Source organism: Dipodomys ordii, unplaced genomic scaffold, assembly GCF_000151885.1.
Source record: "Dipodomys ordii isolate 6190 unplaced genomic scaffold, Dord_2.0 Scaffold58, whole genome shotgun sequence".
In the NCBI taxonomy this organism is placed as follows: domain Eukaryota; kingdom Metazoa; phylum Chordata; class Mammalia; order Rodentia; family Heteromyidae; genus Dipodomys; species Dipodomys ordii.
The window spans coordinates 1176385-1191421 of NW_012267274.1; the positions used below are offsets into that span (position 1 = coordinate 1176385).

The window sequence follows — 15037 nt, forward strand, 5'->3', positions numbered from 1 at the left end:
CCCTGAGACCCAGGCCGTGGAGGCCCCGGAGCAGTGGGGGGGGACCCTGAGACCCAGGCCGTGGAGGCCCCGGAGCGGTGGAGGGGGACCCTGAGACCCAGGCCGTGGAGGCCCTGGAGCAGTGGGGGGGGACCCTGAGACCCAGGCCGTGGAGGCCCCAGAGCAGTGGAGGGGGACCCTGAGACCCAGGCCGTGGAGGCCCCGGAGCGGTGGGGGGGACCCTGAGACCCAGGCCGTGGAGGCCCCGGAGCAGTGGAGGGGGGACTGAGATCTAGGCCGTGGAGGCCCTGGAGCAGTGGGGGGGGACCCTGAGACCCAGGCTGTGGAGGCCCCGGAGCAGTGGGGGGGGACCCTGAGACCCAGGCCGTGGAGGCCCCGGAGCAGTGGGGGGGACCCTGAGACCCAGGCTGTGGAGGCCCCAGAGCAGTGGGGGGGTCCCTGAGATCTAGGCCGTGGAGGCCCCGGAGCAGTGGAGGGGGGACCCTGAGACCCAGGCCGTGGAGGCCCCGGAGCGGTGGGGGGGACCCTGAGACCCAGGCCGTGGAGGCCCCGGAGCGGTGGGGGGGGGACCCTGAGACCCAGGCCGTGGAGGCCCCGGAGCAGTGGGGGGGGACCCTGAGACCCAGGCCGTGGAGGCCCCGCGGTGGGGGGGACCCTGAGACCCAGGCCGTGGAGGCCCCGGAGCAGTGGAGGGGGGACCCTGAGACCCAGGCCGTGGAGGCCCCGGAGCAGTGGGGGGGGACCCTGAGACCCAGGCCGTGGAGGCCCCAATGCGGTGCCGGGGGCGGGGAGGGGGGAATCCTGAGCTCGAGGCCATGGAGGCCCCGAGCGGCTCAGAGGAAGAGGCAGAGGTGTGGTGCAGGCCCATCATGGGGTCGCCGTGTGGATCTCTAAAGAGCACTATCCACTTCCTATCTAGGGAAACCGAGGCAAGGTTGCTGAGCCTGCTGTAGTCTGAAGGGGACCCGGACCCCATCTTGGAGAGCTGGGTCGTGCTGGCCGCGCCTGTGCCTCCTGCTGGCAGGCTGGCTGAGAGTTCAGCCTCCACCCAAGCCCGGGAGAGGAGGGTTTGCCAAGGGTCCTCCTCCCAACGGCCGGCCATGGGGTTGCATGAATGTGGAACTCTGGGCCAGGCTCTGGAAGGGCAGGCAGATCCGCTCAGCATGGTGAAGGGATGGCGGTGTGGTGAGGACCTGGTGGGGCGGCGTGGGGCTGGGCCCGCCATCCAGCCCAGCCCAGGTTGACCTCCTTGGCACATTAATGCAGAATTGCACCAGTACCAGGGACCGGGCAGCTCTCTCCAGAAACAGCCAGAACAATGAGCAGCAAGAGGAAGCCAACACGGCTGCCGCATGGGGCCACCAGGCCGCAGGTGCCCTGGCTTCAGGTCCACAGATGGGGCAGCCTTGGCTGGGAAGGGAAGGAGTGAGGCTCGGGCCTGGGGGCCTCCCTCGGCCGGCGTCCACACCCAGGGCACAGGGCGCCTGCCCAGCGGGAGGAAGCGGCCCTGCATGGGTTCTGTGTGCCCCGTGCCTCAGCCCTGAGCAGTCATTCTTGGCAGACATAATTACCAGTCGCGAGAAATCGCACCTGCAGGATTTTCATCAGAGCTGAAGCCATTTGCTAAGCAGACATGGCGGAGGACTGGTTGTTTACTTCTCTGCTGTGTGGCTCAGCACAGAGAGCGTGGCGGCTGACGCTCCCCAGTCCTCAGGGAAAGAGGACTGGCACCGGCCACGGTGAGGTTCGCCTGGCACGCCGCACTCGGAGCCGATGCCGCTAACGCGGGCCCACGAGGCCACCCTCCCGGGCAGCGGTGGCACCTCCCTTCTCAGCAGCAGCTGGTGGCGATCATTCTGACGGGGCCTCCAGGCCTGGCCCGTAGAGCCTGGGACACTCTGCTCCTCCTGCAGAGGGGCGGAGGCCTGGGCTGGGGTGAGGGTCTGGCTGTCCACCACCAGTTTCCCTCCTGACCCTGGCTTTCCTGGCCGAGGCCCTGCCAGGCCCAGAGCGTGCCTGGGACGGAAGGTCCACGCTGCGGCGGCTTGTTCTCATCGTGACCCTGAGAGCCTGGCGGCAGCCTCTGAGACCCCGGCCTGCCCCACAGCACCCGCCTGCAGACACGCAACCCTCTGCTCCCCTCCTGTCTGTCCGGTCCCGGGAAAGCGAGTCCATGCTGCTCAGTGGGCCCAGGACTGGCAGGGCCCGTGGCCAGTGCGCCTCCCACAAGGGCAGGCCACGAAGAGCCTGGTGGACTTCTTAATGAGTGGACGCATGGCCTGGGTCGGGGTGGAGTCTGGACACTCAGGATTCTCCGCTCGTCCTTCCGGGGAAGTGCCATGTGGGCAGTCCTGTAGCCATGATGGCCGCGTGGGAGGGTCCTGGGCGCACCGCGCCTTGCTCCTCTGCCGTGGGTGCAGCCAGGTCTCCTCCATGGCCGTCGGAGGTCTCACTTGGACTAGGACATGCCCACATGACCGCTTTGTTTGGGAGGAGAGGGGGAGGGGGAGTCTCCCAGGGCAGCAGGGGCACCCCCCTCCCCCCCACCCCCCCACCCTCCCCCTCCCGTGGCTCTGTGAGCCCCGCCCCCACCCTGCCCTGGCCCCTTCAGGAAAACACAGGCTTCCTGACTGTTTTGCTTAAAACCTTGATTCTGGGAGCAAACCTCCCGGGTCCTTCTCTGGCTTATCGTGTAGCTGGCTTAGCAGGATTTCTGCTTTTTTTTGGTTGGACCTATCTTATCGAGCTGTTTATTTACTCAACTAAGGGATTTTCTGAAGTCCTTGGAGGAAAGCGAGTTACTATCATTATTTATCAGTGGACACAATTTGTTGAGTGCTGGCTCGCCTTCCAAACTTGGCTTTGGGGCTTTGGAGGATGATCTCAGCGGGGCAGCTGGGCCCTGGGCTGGCACGGGGCCTCTGACTTCCTGGCAGAAGGGCAGCGCAGCATGTACCCCAGGACGCTGTCTGCTCACGGCCGCGGCGCTCTCTCAGCTCCAGAGCTGAGGGGTTTCTGTACATGCACACAGTGTTCTCAGCAACACCCCTCTCCTCGACCTCGCCGCCCACCCTTTGCTGTGTCCAGCAATTCCAGCAGTTTTGCTCTATTTTCATGCCTGCGTCAATTCCGCCCCTATCCACACATCCCTTTCCTTCTTCTCTTCTCTCCTGCAGGTGCGTCCACCCTCGTGGAGAGCCTCTCACATTCCTTAGCGCTTTGTTTCACTTACCAGAGAGAACATGACATTTGTCTTTTTGTGGCATTCGTCACTTAACATGATGGTGCATGTTCTGTCCATTTTCCTATAGAGCATCACTTCCTTCTTTGTGGTTGAATGATACCCCACAGGTGTGCATACACCACATTTTCTTTACCCATTGAGAAGTGGACGGGCACCTCTGGACCCATGGCCTACAGTGGCGCAGTGTGGGCGTGTGGGTCTCTCTGCTGCATGCTGCCTTACAGTCCTGGGGACGTATGGACGCGAGTGGCAGGGCAGGACTGGAGGTGGCTCTGTGTTTAGGCTTGTACGGAACTTTTGTGCTGATTCTATAATGGCTGCACTATTGACACTCCACCAACCCTGTATACACTTCCTGTCCCTTTTTCCAAGCCCTTGCCAGCAATGATTGTTTTCTTTGTGTTTGTTTTTTATTAGCATCAGTTAGCTACACTGGAGGATTTCTTTGACCTCCGCCTATAGCATATAATGTCCCTTGACCGCTGGCCTCCAGTGCTCAGCCCCATCCCAAACGTGACTCCTCTGCGTGGTTTCCTTGGGGACCGCTGCTCTGGCTGAAGTGAGCAGTCTTTCTGTGGCTTGGATTTGCATTTCCATTATTGCTAAGGGTGGTGAACATTTCTTCATATATTTCTTAGCCATTTGTATTTTTTCTTTTGAAAACTATTCATGTGTTCATGCATTCGTTGGGCTATTTATTCTCCTGGTGGGAGAGCGTTGTGATTTTATAGGCAGGTTAGAAATGACCTTTCCAAGTCATTTTTAAGGCAGACTAAAACAAGGCGTCTTTATTTTTCATTTTAGTTGACAGATGGTTTGGGCAACAAAATTCACATGGTGATAAAAATATTTTCACACTTTGATCTACAAGACGTTCACCTTCCTTGTTGTGTTTTTCTTAAGATACTCTGAGTTACCTTTCCTATCACTTGGTGCCTATCACAGGTCACCTTCATGTTAAACGGCAGTCACGGCTGGTCTAGATGAATTCTTAGGGTGTCAGTGAGTCCATGCTGTGCTCAGGAAGGTGAGGCAGGGAGGCAGCAGAGCCGGGGCTAGCAGAACTGCCAGGAATCAGAGCAGACAGTTACAGTGCGAGCAAACCAAATGGCTAGAGCTTGTCCCTCCCTTGGGATAGACCCGCCCAGGGGGAGGAGTCATGATGCAGGGGAGGAGCCATGATGCAGGGGGAGGAGCCATGATGCCGGGGAGGAGCCATGACACTGGGAGGGGCCATGATGTGGGGAGGGGCAGTGACACAGGGGGAAGAGCCATGATGAAGGGAGGAGCCATACCATAGGGGGAGGAGCCATGACACAGGGGGAGGAGCCATGACAGGGTGTGCATGCACACCACTGTCCACGCTGACCTCTGTCATGTGCACACCGCTGTCCACACTGACCTCCGTCATGTGCACACCACTGTCCACGCTGACCTCTGCCATGTGCACACTGCCATCCGTGCTGACCTCTGTCATGTGCACACCGCTGTCCACGCTGACCTCTGTCATACATGCACACTGCCGCCCACGCTGAACTCTGTCATGTGCACACTGCTGTCCGTGCTGACCTCTGTCATGTGCACACTGCCATCCACGCTGACCTCTGTCATGTGCACACTGCTGTCCACGCTGACCTCTGCCATGTGCACACTGTTGTCCACGCTGACCTCTGTCATACATGCACACTGCTGTCCACGCTGACCTCTGTCATGTGCACACTGCCGTCCATGCTGACCTCTGTCATGTGCACACTGCTGTCCATGCTGACCTCTGTCATGTGCACACTGTTGTCCAAGCTGACCTCTGTCATGTGCACACTGCTGTCCACGCTGACCTCTGTCATGTGCACACCACCGTCCGCGCTGACCTCTATCATGTGCACACTGCCGTCCACGCTGACCTCTGTCATGTGTACACTGCCGTCCATGCTGACCTCTGTCATATATGCACACTGCCGTCCACGCTGACCTCTGTCATGTGCACACTGCTGTCCATGCTGACCTCTGTCATGTGCACACTGCCGTCCATGCTGACCTCTGTCATACATGCACACTGCTGTCCACGCTGACCTCTGTCATGTGCACACTGCCGTCCATGCTGACCTCTGTCATATATGCACACTGCCGTCCACGCTGACCTCTGTCATGTGCACACTGCCGTCCATGCTGACCTCTGTCATACATGCACACTGCTGTCCACGCTGACCTCTGTCATGTGCACACTGCTGTCCATGCTGACCTCTGTCATGTGCACACTGCTGTCCGCGCTGACCTCTGTCATGTGCACACTGCCGTCCACGCTGACCTCTGTCATGTGCACACTGCTGTCCATGCTGACCTCTGTCATGTGCACACTGCTGTCCACGCTGACCTTGTGCTCCTCTCCCACAGGTGCCTGTCCTAAGAGCTTTAAGCCGATCAACCACAGTCCCACCATTGCCATCGCTGCAGCCGCCGCCGCCACTGCCATGGTCACTGTGGACCCCGAGGGACTCCGGGACCTGTCCCCTTCCTGCGTGCAGCCATGCCATTTCCTGACCTTGGCGCCCATCAAAATACCCCTCCGGACAGCCCCCTTCTCAGGTAGGCCGCGTGCTGTGTCCAGAATCTGCAGTTGGCGAGCGAGGCGGGCAAGTGGCCTCGGGCCTTGGCTCCTGGTCCCTGCCACCTGGTCCTGGCACTGGGATGGCTGTACCCTGCTCCCGGAAAGGGGGTTGCTTGCAATTCCCAAGGCCACCTGAGCCATGGCCCCTGGCTTGATGCTGGGAGCTTGGTCATTCTCTCATGCAGAGCGTGTGGGAGACGAGAGGGCCCTCCAGAGATGTGAGCCCCGCCCGACCCCAGCTCCCTGTCCTAGGACAGCCGTGCTGAGCACACGGTGTGTTGTGCCCATCCCAGGCAGCAATGGGAGCTGTGCCGGGCTTGGACCAGGAGGAGCTGGGCCTTCCGGGAGGAGCAGAAGTCGGTGGGTGGGGGTCAGGGGGAAGCAGAGGGGGTCTCACTGCTGGTCGTGTCTGCCTGTGGCCGGAGCCGCGCCTCGTGTCCTGCGTGTCTCTTTGATGCTGGTGCTCTATCCAGCTATATCCATAATGGCAACATGAGTCTGGAAGGTTGTGGAGTATCCTCCACTCCCGTGAGGGCTGCTGCTATTTTGGCTGGAGCTGTTCACGTGATAGAGTAACACGTTCGTAGAAATCCCGTGGAAGACAATTTGTCCACGCCAAGCTCCCAAACCCCAGACTTTCCCAGCTCTACCTTGAGGTAACAAGTAAATCCCACACCTTTCACTTTGCTTCCTACCCAAAGTTATTACAAATATTATGTAAAATTGTCATCAGCCTATGTGAGCAATGCATCTGTGAAACCAACGAACTTCATGTAAGATCCAGGTACCCTACCCCAAGACCCTCAAAATCTGAGAATATCTGAAATCCAAACACCTATGATCCTGAGCATGGTGGGTAAACGTGCTCTCTTCCTCCCCCCTCCCTCCCTCCCTCTTCCCCTTGCACTCTCTCTCTCTCTCTCTGCCTTTCTCTCTCTCTCTCTCTCTCTCTCACACACACACACATTATGATAGAAGGATAAACAACCCGTGCTTGCCACTTCCGAGTCCCTGTGTGTGTTCTGTGTGTTGACCTGGATTCTGGCAAACCTAGTGCAGTTGTGTTCCACTCCAAGCCTTTGGAATTGGCACTTTTGTACTGGCTTGATGCATTGGTCAATCAACAGGATATTGTATTCTCCACAACACAATCTTATTTCCTTCTTGGCATGTTGGTATGATGGGGAAGAATGTGAATACACTGTGGTCTGGGGGGGTGCCCTCCTTCAGGCTTGGCTGAAAACCTGCCTACCCTCTTACTTTAGGAGGGTAACACCAGGGTGTCCCCAGAAAATTCACCTCAGACCCAGGCTCTGTGCACCGCAGGGCCCTCTGCCGTACGTGTGCCATGTGATTTGAGAAATGATGCAAGACTTGGCGTCTTCTCCTGTGGTGACTTTGAGCGTTTGGGAGAAGACGGAAGTTGTTGCTGTCGGTCTCACAGCTGCTGGTGCTGGCCATCGCAGCTGCCAGCCCCGCTGTGGAGAGGAGGGCGAGGCGGAGCAGAAACACAGACAGAATTGAGTCAGGACCAAGACAGCCCGAGCTGGGCTCAGTCCAGCTGCTGCCGGTGTGTGTGGCCGGTGCCGGCGTCTGATCTCCTTTGGGAGGTGTTGCCCTCTGGTCCTGGGGTCCTGGAATCTGCTGTAGAGGCGTAGGAGGTGTGCGATCCTCCTATTTGTGATTTCCATACACTGGAATGACAGGCACAAGGCATTGTGTCCGGTTTTTAACTGGTTGGGATGGGGTCTTGTGCAGGCAACCCTGGCGTTTTCTAGGGAGCTGCTCGTTGTCCTGCGCCTACTGAGCAGCCTGGCAGGGGCCATCCATCCTCCCTCTCCTTCAAAAGGGAGCAGAGCACAGTGACTCAGATCAGAGATCCTAGCTCCTCGGGAGGCTGAGATAGGCCAGGGTTCTAGGAATTGCTGCCAGTCCACGGAGGGCCTTGCTCCCAGGAGGCCATGGGAGCTGTCTCCTTCCACAGTGCACGCGGCCGAAGCCTGCTGCTTTCCACAGGCTGGGTGCTGGCAGCCCCGAGTTCAGGACAGCCTGTCCACACTCCCATCCTCTTCTGAGCAGGACCCCCCCCCCATCATCTGCAGGGCCAGGTCTTTCTCTCCTGCTCCACCTGCATGAAACACGGGTCCTCCACACGCTTCACACCCCTCACACAGAACCACTGTCCTCACCGAGGGACAGGTCAGGGCCCTCTGTTCATTTGCATAGTCTTTAATGCTGTCTCTTTCCTGTCCACACCTGGACCCAGATGAAGAGGGTGGGGGGCAGGCTCATGGTTAGACATGGGTGGGCTGTGGGGATGGGACGGCTGGATGAAGTGCTGAGGAGGAAGGCCTTGCCCATCACTGTTGGGCGGCAGGCGGTAAAGCAGCACTGGGGTACAGGATGCTCATCAGGAAAAGCCAAGTGGGAGGATTTGTGGACAAGAGCAACCGTGGGCTCCGGGGCCCCCTGGGATGCAGCTGATGGACGGTGTTCTGCTCAGATGCTGTGCCAGGAAGGGTAAGGTGGAGGAAGCCAGAGAGATGGCAGAACTCCAGGGTCACCCCGACGGGGTGGAGGAGTGTGGGATCTACGCCTTGCATCTCTTCAGCAGTGAAGTCAGGAAGGTGAAAAGTGAGTGAGTGCTTATGGTGTCTCGTTCTGAGAATTACTATCAAATACCAGTATTAAAAAGCGCCATCTGCCATGGAGACCATTCGCCACCTGTTCCTTTGCCTTTGCAAGTCTTTAATGGTTCGGATTTAACACGCTGTCCTCCCTCAGAACAGCTGGGGGCTGACTCCATTCTTGTTCTGGCGGTGACTTGCCAGCCAAGACGCGGGACAAGTTACAAGTCTGGAAGCCAGAACGCCTCTGTTCAAGGGCCTGCCACCTTCCCACACCAGGGCCGACGCAGCGGCTGCGATCTGGTGGCACAGGCCACCAGCCATGGGGACGAAACACGCCCGGCTTTCTTCTCCACCCGTTGATTCCTCCTCCTCTATATTCCAGAATGGCCCAGTACTCTTCACATTTAGAGGGTTCCAAAGACAGAGGCACTAACACGGTGACATCATAATTACGGTCCAGAGTGCCAGGAACTCAGCTGACTGCCTCGTAAGAGAAAGACTGTGCATTTCTAACGACTGGTCAGCTGCCTGTGGCCCTGAAATGGTCTGGACAAGCACATTTAACTCGTGTTTAGGTTTGAGCGCAGCCTGTAATCCCAGCTTTGCGGGTGGCAGGGAGGGGGGGAGGGGAGATGGACTTCTGGTCTTGTAAAATCTGTTCCACCAGCCTTTGGGTCTAGTTTTGTGCTAAAACCATGGTGTTTTTGTTATTATGACTTTGTAGTATAATTTGAAATCTGCTATTGTGATACCACCAACCTTTTTATTTGTGTTTTACGTGATTGCTTTGGCCACTCCATGTCCTCTGTGCTTCCATACAGCATGAGCTGGTGGCTCACGCCTGTCATCCTAGCCACTCAGGGAGACCTGAGGATTGCAGTTCAAAGCCAGCCTGGGCAGAAAAGTCCGCGAGACTCTTATCTCCAATAAACCACTAGAAAACTGGAAGTGGCGCTGTGGCTCAAGCGGTAGAGTGCTCGCCTTGAGCTGAAGAGCACAGGGACAGCACCCAAGCCTTGAGTTCAAGCCCCATGACCGACAAAAAATAAAATAAAATAAAAAACAGAATGCCTATGACAGCGATACCAGTCTTGGGCATGTGTCCTGAGTGGCCCTCAGGCCACAAGTGGGAAATGCCAGAATGGCTACCAAGTGGGAGCCACACACCAACGCTGTGGCTTTCTCCCGGCAGAGGGACTGGGAATCATGCGGCTAGCCTGGCAGGTGCTGACACTTTCATTAGTTCTAAGAACTTTAGGGACAAAAGTCCCTGGGAACTGATGGCCACTGGCTACTCCCGGAGCTCAGTCAGAGAAGCAGGTTCCACGACACAGGCATATGAGCTCTGTGTGTGAGAGCTGCAGCACGTCGCATCGTGGTGTGTGTTGCTTTCCTGGCTGTGCGGGATCTGGTTTGCTTACTCCCTTCTTCCTGCCCACTCCATTGCCCCTCCTCGCTCACCGCCTCAGCAGGTGTGTGCTGGTTTTGTACGCAGAGCCATCTTTGCTGGGAGGAGGCTTGTGTTTGAACAGTGTCTGAGCAAGCACGGAGTGTTGTTCTCTGTTCCCTTGCTCTCCTTTGCTATACTCAATGTTTGGCTTCCTGCGAGGGCTCGGGAGGAGGGGCATTACGTCAATGGGAAGGAGAAAGCCTTTGCCTTCTCCTGATCAGCCAGGCCCTCCGCTGGGAGCAGGCATGCCCGTGAGGCTTGCTCTTGGTGCTTTGTGAGCGGGTCCGGGAGGTGGCCTGAGAAGCCACCTCGGGTTGTGACGGCACTCCAGCAGCTAAGCACACTGGGAAGGATGCTTACATCTTTTCCAAGAGAGAGAGGCCATTGCATGGTCCCCCGTGCCTCTCCTGCTGCAGGACGTGAGGGATTATTCGTGTGGCTGGAAGGGTGATCGTCCTCTGGGGGAGGCAGACAGCGCTGGGGAGCAGCGCGCAGGGCGCTGGGGCCTGGAGCCCAGTGAGGGGCCGCGGGAAGCCTTTCCAGCCACCGCCTCTGCTGTGAGTCTCATAACCGGGATGCGTCTGCTGTGGTCCTAACCACGGGCTTAAACCTGCTGAGAAAATGCAGCCTTGAGCAAAATCAGACTGTTTTTAAATAAATGGTTTCCTTCCTCCTCCCACTTAGTGAATCAGGCAGCCACCCACCTCTCCCATGTCCTTCCCACCATCCACATCCTTCAGAGCAGGGGTCTGGGTGCTCCCTGGAGCGCACAGAGCACGCAGCCCCTCCTAGCAGGAGCCAGCACAGGGTCAGAGGCCTGGGTCTTCTCCTGGGCACTTCCGCCCCTCCCTGGGGATGGTCAGTCCTGCTGAGAGCTGGCCTGGAGCACATTCCAGAAGAGGGCTTGGGGTGAGGGCAGAGCAGACTCAGCGCCCCACAGGGCGTAGCACCCTGGGGCGGTGGGCTTGGGGGCGTCTGGGAACTCAAACAAGGCCAAACATTCTTCCATGTGCTTCAGTCAAGGAGAGGAAGAGCAAGTCTGGTCCACTAAGTCCCACTTGTGTTTGCTCAGGGCAAGACCTGGTGTTTCTGCTTCTTGCCCAGGCCAAGGCCCTCAGTCAGACACAGCCCCGGGCAGAGCACGGGCCCTGGGAGTCACAGGAAGAGCCTTTGCAATGCACAGATGGGAAGTGTTTCAGACAGCTGATTCTGCCACAGACCTGGGCCAGAGCCAGGGACCAAAGCAGGACAAGCTCTGTTGTGTTGTGGTCCACCCTCCCTAAAGCTCAACGGCCATCCTCATAGCTACAGGGCTATGGGGCATCCCTGGACACGGGGGACCTGGCCATCCTCATAGCTACGGGGTTACGGAGCATCCCTGGACATGAGGGACCTGGCCATCCTCATAGCTGAAGTGCTATGGGGCATCCCTGGACTCGGAGGACCTGGCCATCCTCATAGCTACGGGGTTACAGGGCATCCCTGGACACGGGGGACCTTGCCATTCTCATAGTTATGGGGCTACGGGGCACCCCTGGACACAGGGGACCTGGCCATCCTCATAGCTATGGGGCATCCCTGGACACAGGGGACCTGGCCATCCTCATAGCTGAGGTGCTACGGGGCATCCCTGGACATGGGGGACCTGGCCATTCTCATAGCTGAGGTGCTACGGGGCATCCCTGGACACGGCCCGGGACGTCCAGTGGTGAGGGGCAGTTGTGTGGCAGCAGGTGGCTCTGCGTGGGGCTGGAGACCCGAGGTCCTAGGCTGTCCCTCAAGGAATCTCACCCTGTGCCACCATTCTCCTGGAGGAGTGGGTGACACCCTGGCCAGGCCTGTGCCGGGAGGGGGAGTTGACAATGGGTAACCGAGTCGCCGAGGCTGAGGAGTATTGTGACTCTGCATCTGGCCATGGGATGGAGGGTGGAGAGTAGCCCAGTGGCCTTCTGAAGGAAGAAGGCGGCCTCTGGGGGGAAGAACACATCAGCAGATCCATGGCTGGGGTGTGGGAATGGAGGAGGCCCAGTATTAAGAGTGAGCTCCAGGCCTGTGAGGAGCAGAGGACGGCTGCGTGTGAAGCCCTGCCATGCCGGGCTCGGGCAGGAGAGGGGCTGGGCAGCAGGGTGGAGCGCTTGCTCAATCTCCTGTCCTTACTCTGCCTTCCTGACTGGTAAAATGAGAGGGTGGGAGGTGGCACTGGAGGTGCCGCGGCCCTTCCAGGGAGGGTGCACAGTGGGGGTGTCAAGGTGAGCTGCTGGCGCCGTGTCTGGACTGTGCCCATGCTTGAACCTGTTAGCCAGGCTGCGACAGCCAGGCAGGTCTTGGGACGTCATGCCCAGTGAACTGGGCAAGGTTGTGTGGCAGTAGCTAAACAAGAGGCTTGGATGATGGTGGTGTTTAGAGTGGTCAGATTTTGGATCGGATGTGAAAGTACAGGCAGAGCTGGAAGGCAGAGTGTGTGTGGTGGGAGAGAAACCCAGAGTCAAGAATAATGTCGAGGGGCCGGGGGACTACCACTGACCACAGGGCATCAGATGCAGGAGCCAGGTCCGGGGCTCATCTGACCCCTCTTCTTGTCACAATATGAAGAGTCCCCCAAATGAAGCATCTGCTGGTCAATCAGAATCTCTCCTACTTTCTTTTCAGCAAAGTCCTGGCAGGCATTGGCGGTCACCAGTAACTTCCACTTTGCTAAATCCCAGTGTGGCATTCTTCCTCTTGCCATTACTGGCCCTTGTCAGCATGACCTAGTTAGTCACTATCTCCTGAGGGCCAGCCCTCGTTCCCAGAGTGGATCCGGCCACTGAGCCCTGTGGCCACCGCAGGGCCATCCGCTTTGCATGACAGATGCCACAGCCAGGCTTATGCGGTCTAAGAAAGGTTCATTTGGATGTAGTAAACGAACACATGCAAGACAAGCAACCAATTAATAAGTAGTAAAGGCTGGGAATCGATATTTTCCAAAGAAGACATGCAGTGGTCAGCCGGCACAAGAAAAGAGTTCAGCATCCTTGGTCATGAACAAAATGCAAATCAACCTCACTCCCTCTAAGTAGCTAGATAAAAAAGATGGCCAATGACAAGTACTGGTGAAGGGAGGAGAAATCAACTCACAAGGCTGGTGGGAGTGGACACTGGCCCAGCCACTGCGAGAACCCGCCTGGCAGGCCCCCAGATAGAGCTGCAGAGGACCAGGCAGCTCCACTGCTAGGCAAATACCTGCAAGACCCAGAAACACACCTCCGCAGCCGAGCTCATGGCCGCCAAGGCGGGCAGACAGCTCAGATGTCTGTCAGCTGCTGAGTGGATAAATTAAGCATGGCTGTTCCACACTGCGCAGTATTACTTGATAACCAAAGGGAACGGAGTACCTGTGATACGTGTGAACTTTGGAAACTCTATGCTAAGTAAAAGACAGTAAATGATCATTTGCCTCAGGAGCAGTGTTGGAAGGGAAAGGTTGGTGGGTGACGGAGGCCTGGGAACGGGGGATGAAATGTTCAGAAATCAATTACGCTTTGTGACTAGTGAAAATCACTGGCCTGCACCTTCTAAATGGAGGAATTTTGTGGTGTACGACTTGTATCTTACATTCCCATTTTCCTTCAGCACTCTGCATGGGGCATTGCCTGGTGAGGGAAGTGTGCAAAGCTACATGCTGTTACTCATGTAGATTGTTACAGAAAGAACGTGAGGGAAGAGTACTGCAGATCCTAACGAGTAAACATCCCACCCGGGACAGAGAAGGCAAGAGCGAGCTGTCTGTCACACGGATTAGTTCCAACAATGCTCAATTGAGGTACATCTCCAGGTCATTGTGAAATTTCTTGCCGATGCCTTTGGAGGTTTACAAACAGCGGCCTCGAGGCCTGGAGCCTGGGTTGGTGTCCGGGCTCCCCTGGGCGTCTCTTCTGGAGGAGGAGAAGGGTACAGGCATCGAGGGGAGCGCTCTGGTTAACACAGTGGCAGCAGGCAGTCCGCTTCCCAGACCACCTCCCATCCCCGGGCCCCGCACAGTGGCTCTGTGGGAAGGAGTCGCTGGGCTCTGCTGGCTCTGACCGATCCTGGAGCTCCAATCCCCGCAGCTTGACCAGACTGTCCGGGGACGGCTCCGGCCTCTGTCAGTGGGGCAGGGATCCCTGGGAGAAACACAAGGAAGTGGGTAACCCACAAGCCACAGGCAGGATCTCGACGTGGAGTGAGTCAGCCCATGTGTGAGGGCATGTCACGGGCACGGCTGGCCTTCTCAGATGATAGGAGATTCTCCCTCATCACCACGGGCAGGATTGCGATGTGGGGAGTCAGCCCATGCGTGAGGGCATGTCGCGGGCACGGTGCCCTGGGCCACACATTTTCACACGGTGAGATTTTCTCCCCTCATCACCATGACTGCCATCATGACTATCACCACCATCATGACTGCACCGTCATCATGACTGTCACCGCCATCATGACTGTCACCATCATGTCTGTCACCATAATGACTGTCACCATCATGACTGTCACCATCATGTCTGTCACCATCATGACTGTAACCATCATGACTGCACCGCCATCATGACTGTCACCACCGTCATGTCTGTCACCGCCATCATGACTATCACCACCATCATGACTGTCACCATCATCATGACTGTCACCATCATGACTGTCACCATCATCATGACTGTAACCACCATCATGACTGTCATCATCATCATGACTGTCACCACCATCATGACTGTCATCATCATGTCTGTCACCATCATGTCTGTCACCATCATGACTGTCACCATCATGACTGCACCACCATCATGACTGTCACCATCATCATGACTGTCACCACCGTCATGTCTGTCACCGCCATCATGACTGTCACCACCATCATGACTGTACCACCATCATGACTGTCACCATTATGACTGTCACCACCATCGTGACTGCACCACCATCATGACTATGACTGCCATCATGACTGCACCATCATGACTGTCACCATCATCATGACTGTCACCATCATGACTGTCACCATCATGACTGTCACTATCATGACTGTACCACCATCATGACTGTCACCATCATGACTGTCACCATCATGACTGTCACCACCATCATGACTGTCACCA

The 15037-nt window shown here is 57.3% G+C and overlaps 1 protein-coding gene across 1 annotated transcript in view; it reads left to right on the forward strand.

Annotated features, from left to right (window-relative positions):
* Tcerg1l (transcription elongation regulator 1-like) overlaps positions 1 to 15037 on the forward strand; it is a 165100-nt gene that overhangs the window by 52357 nt on the left and 97706 nt on the right. The window contains exon 6 of the mRNA XM_013021878.1: positions 5636 to 5827. Within this exon, the coding sequence (XP_012877332.1) occupies positions 5636 to 5827 (192 nt within the window). The remainder of the gene's footprint in view (positions 1 to 5635; positions 5828 to 15037) is intronic.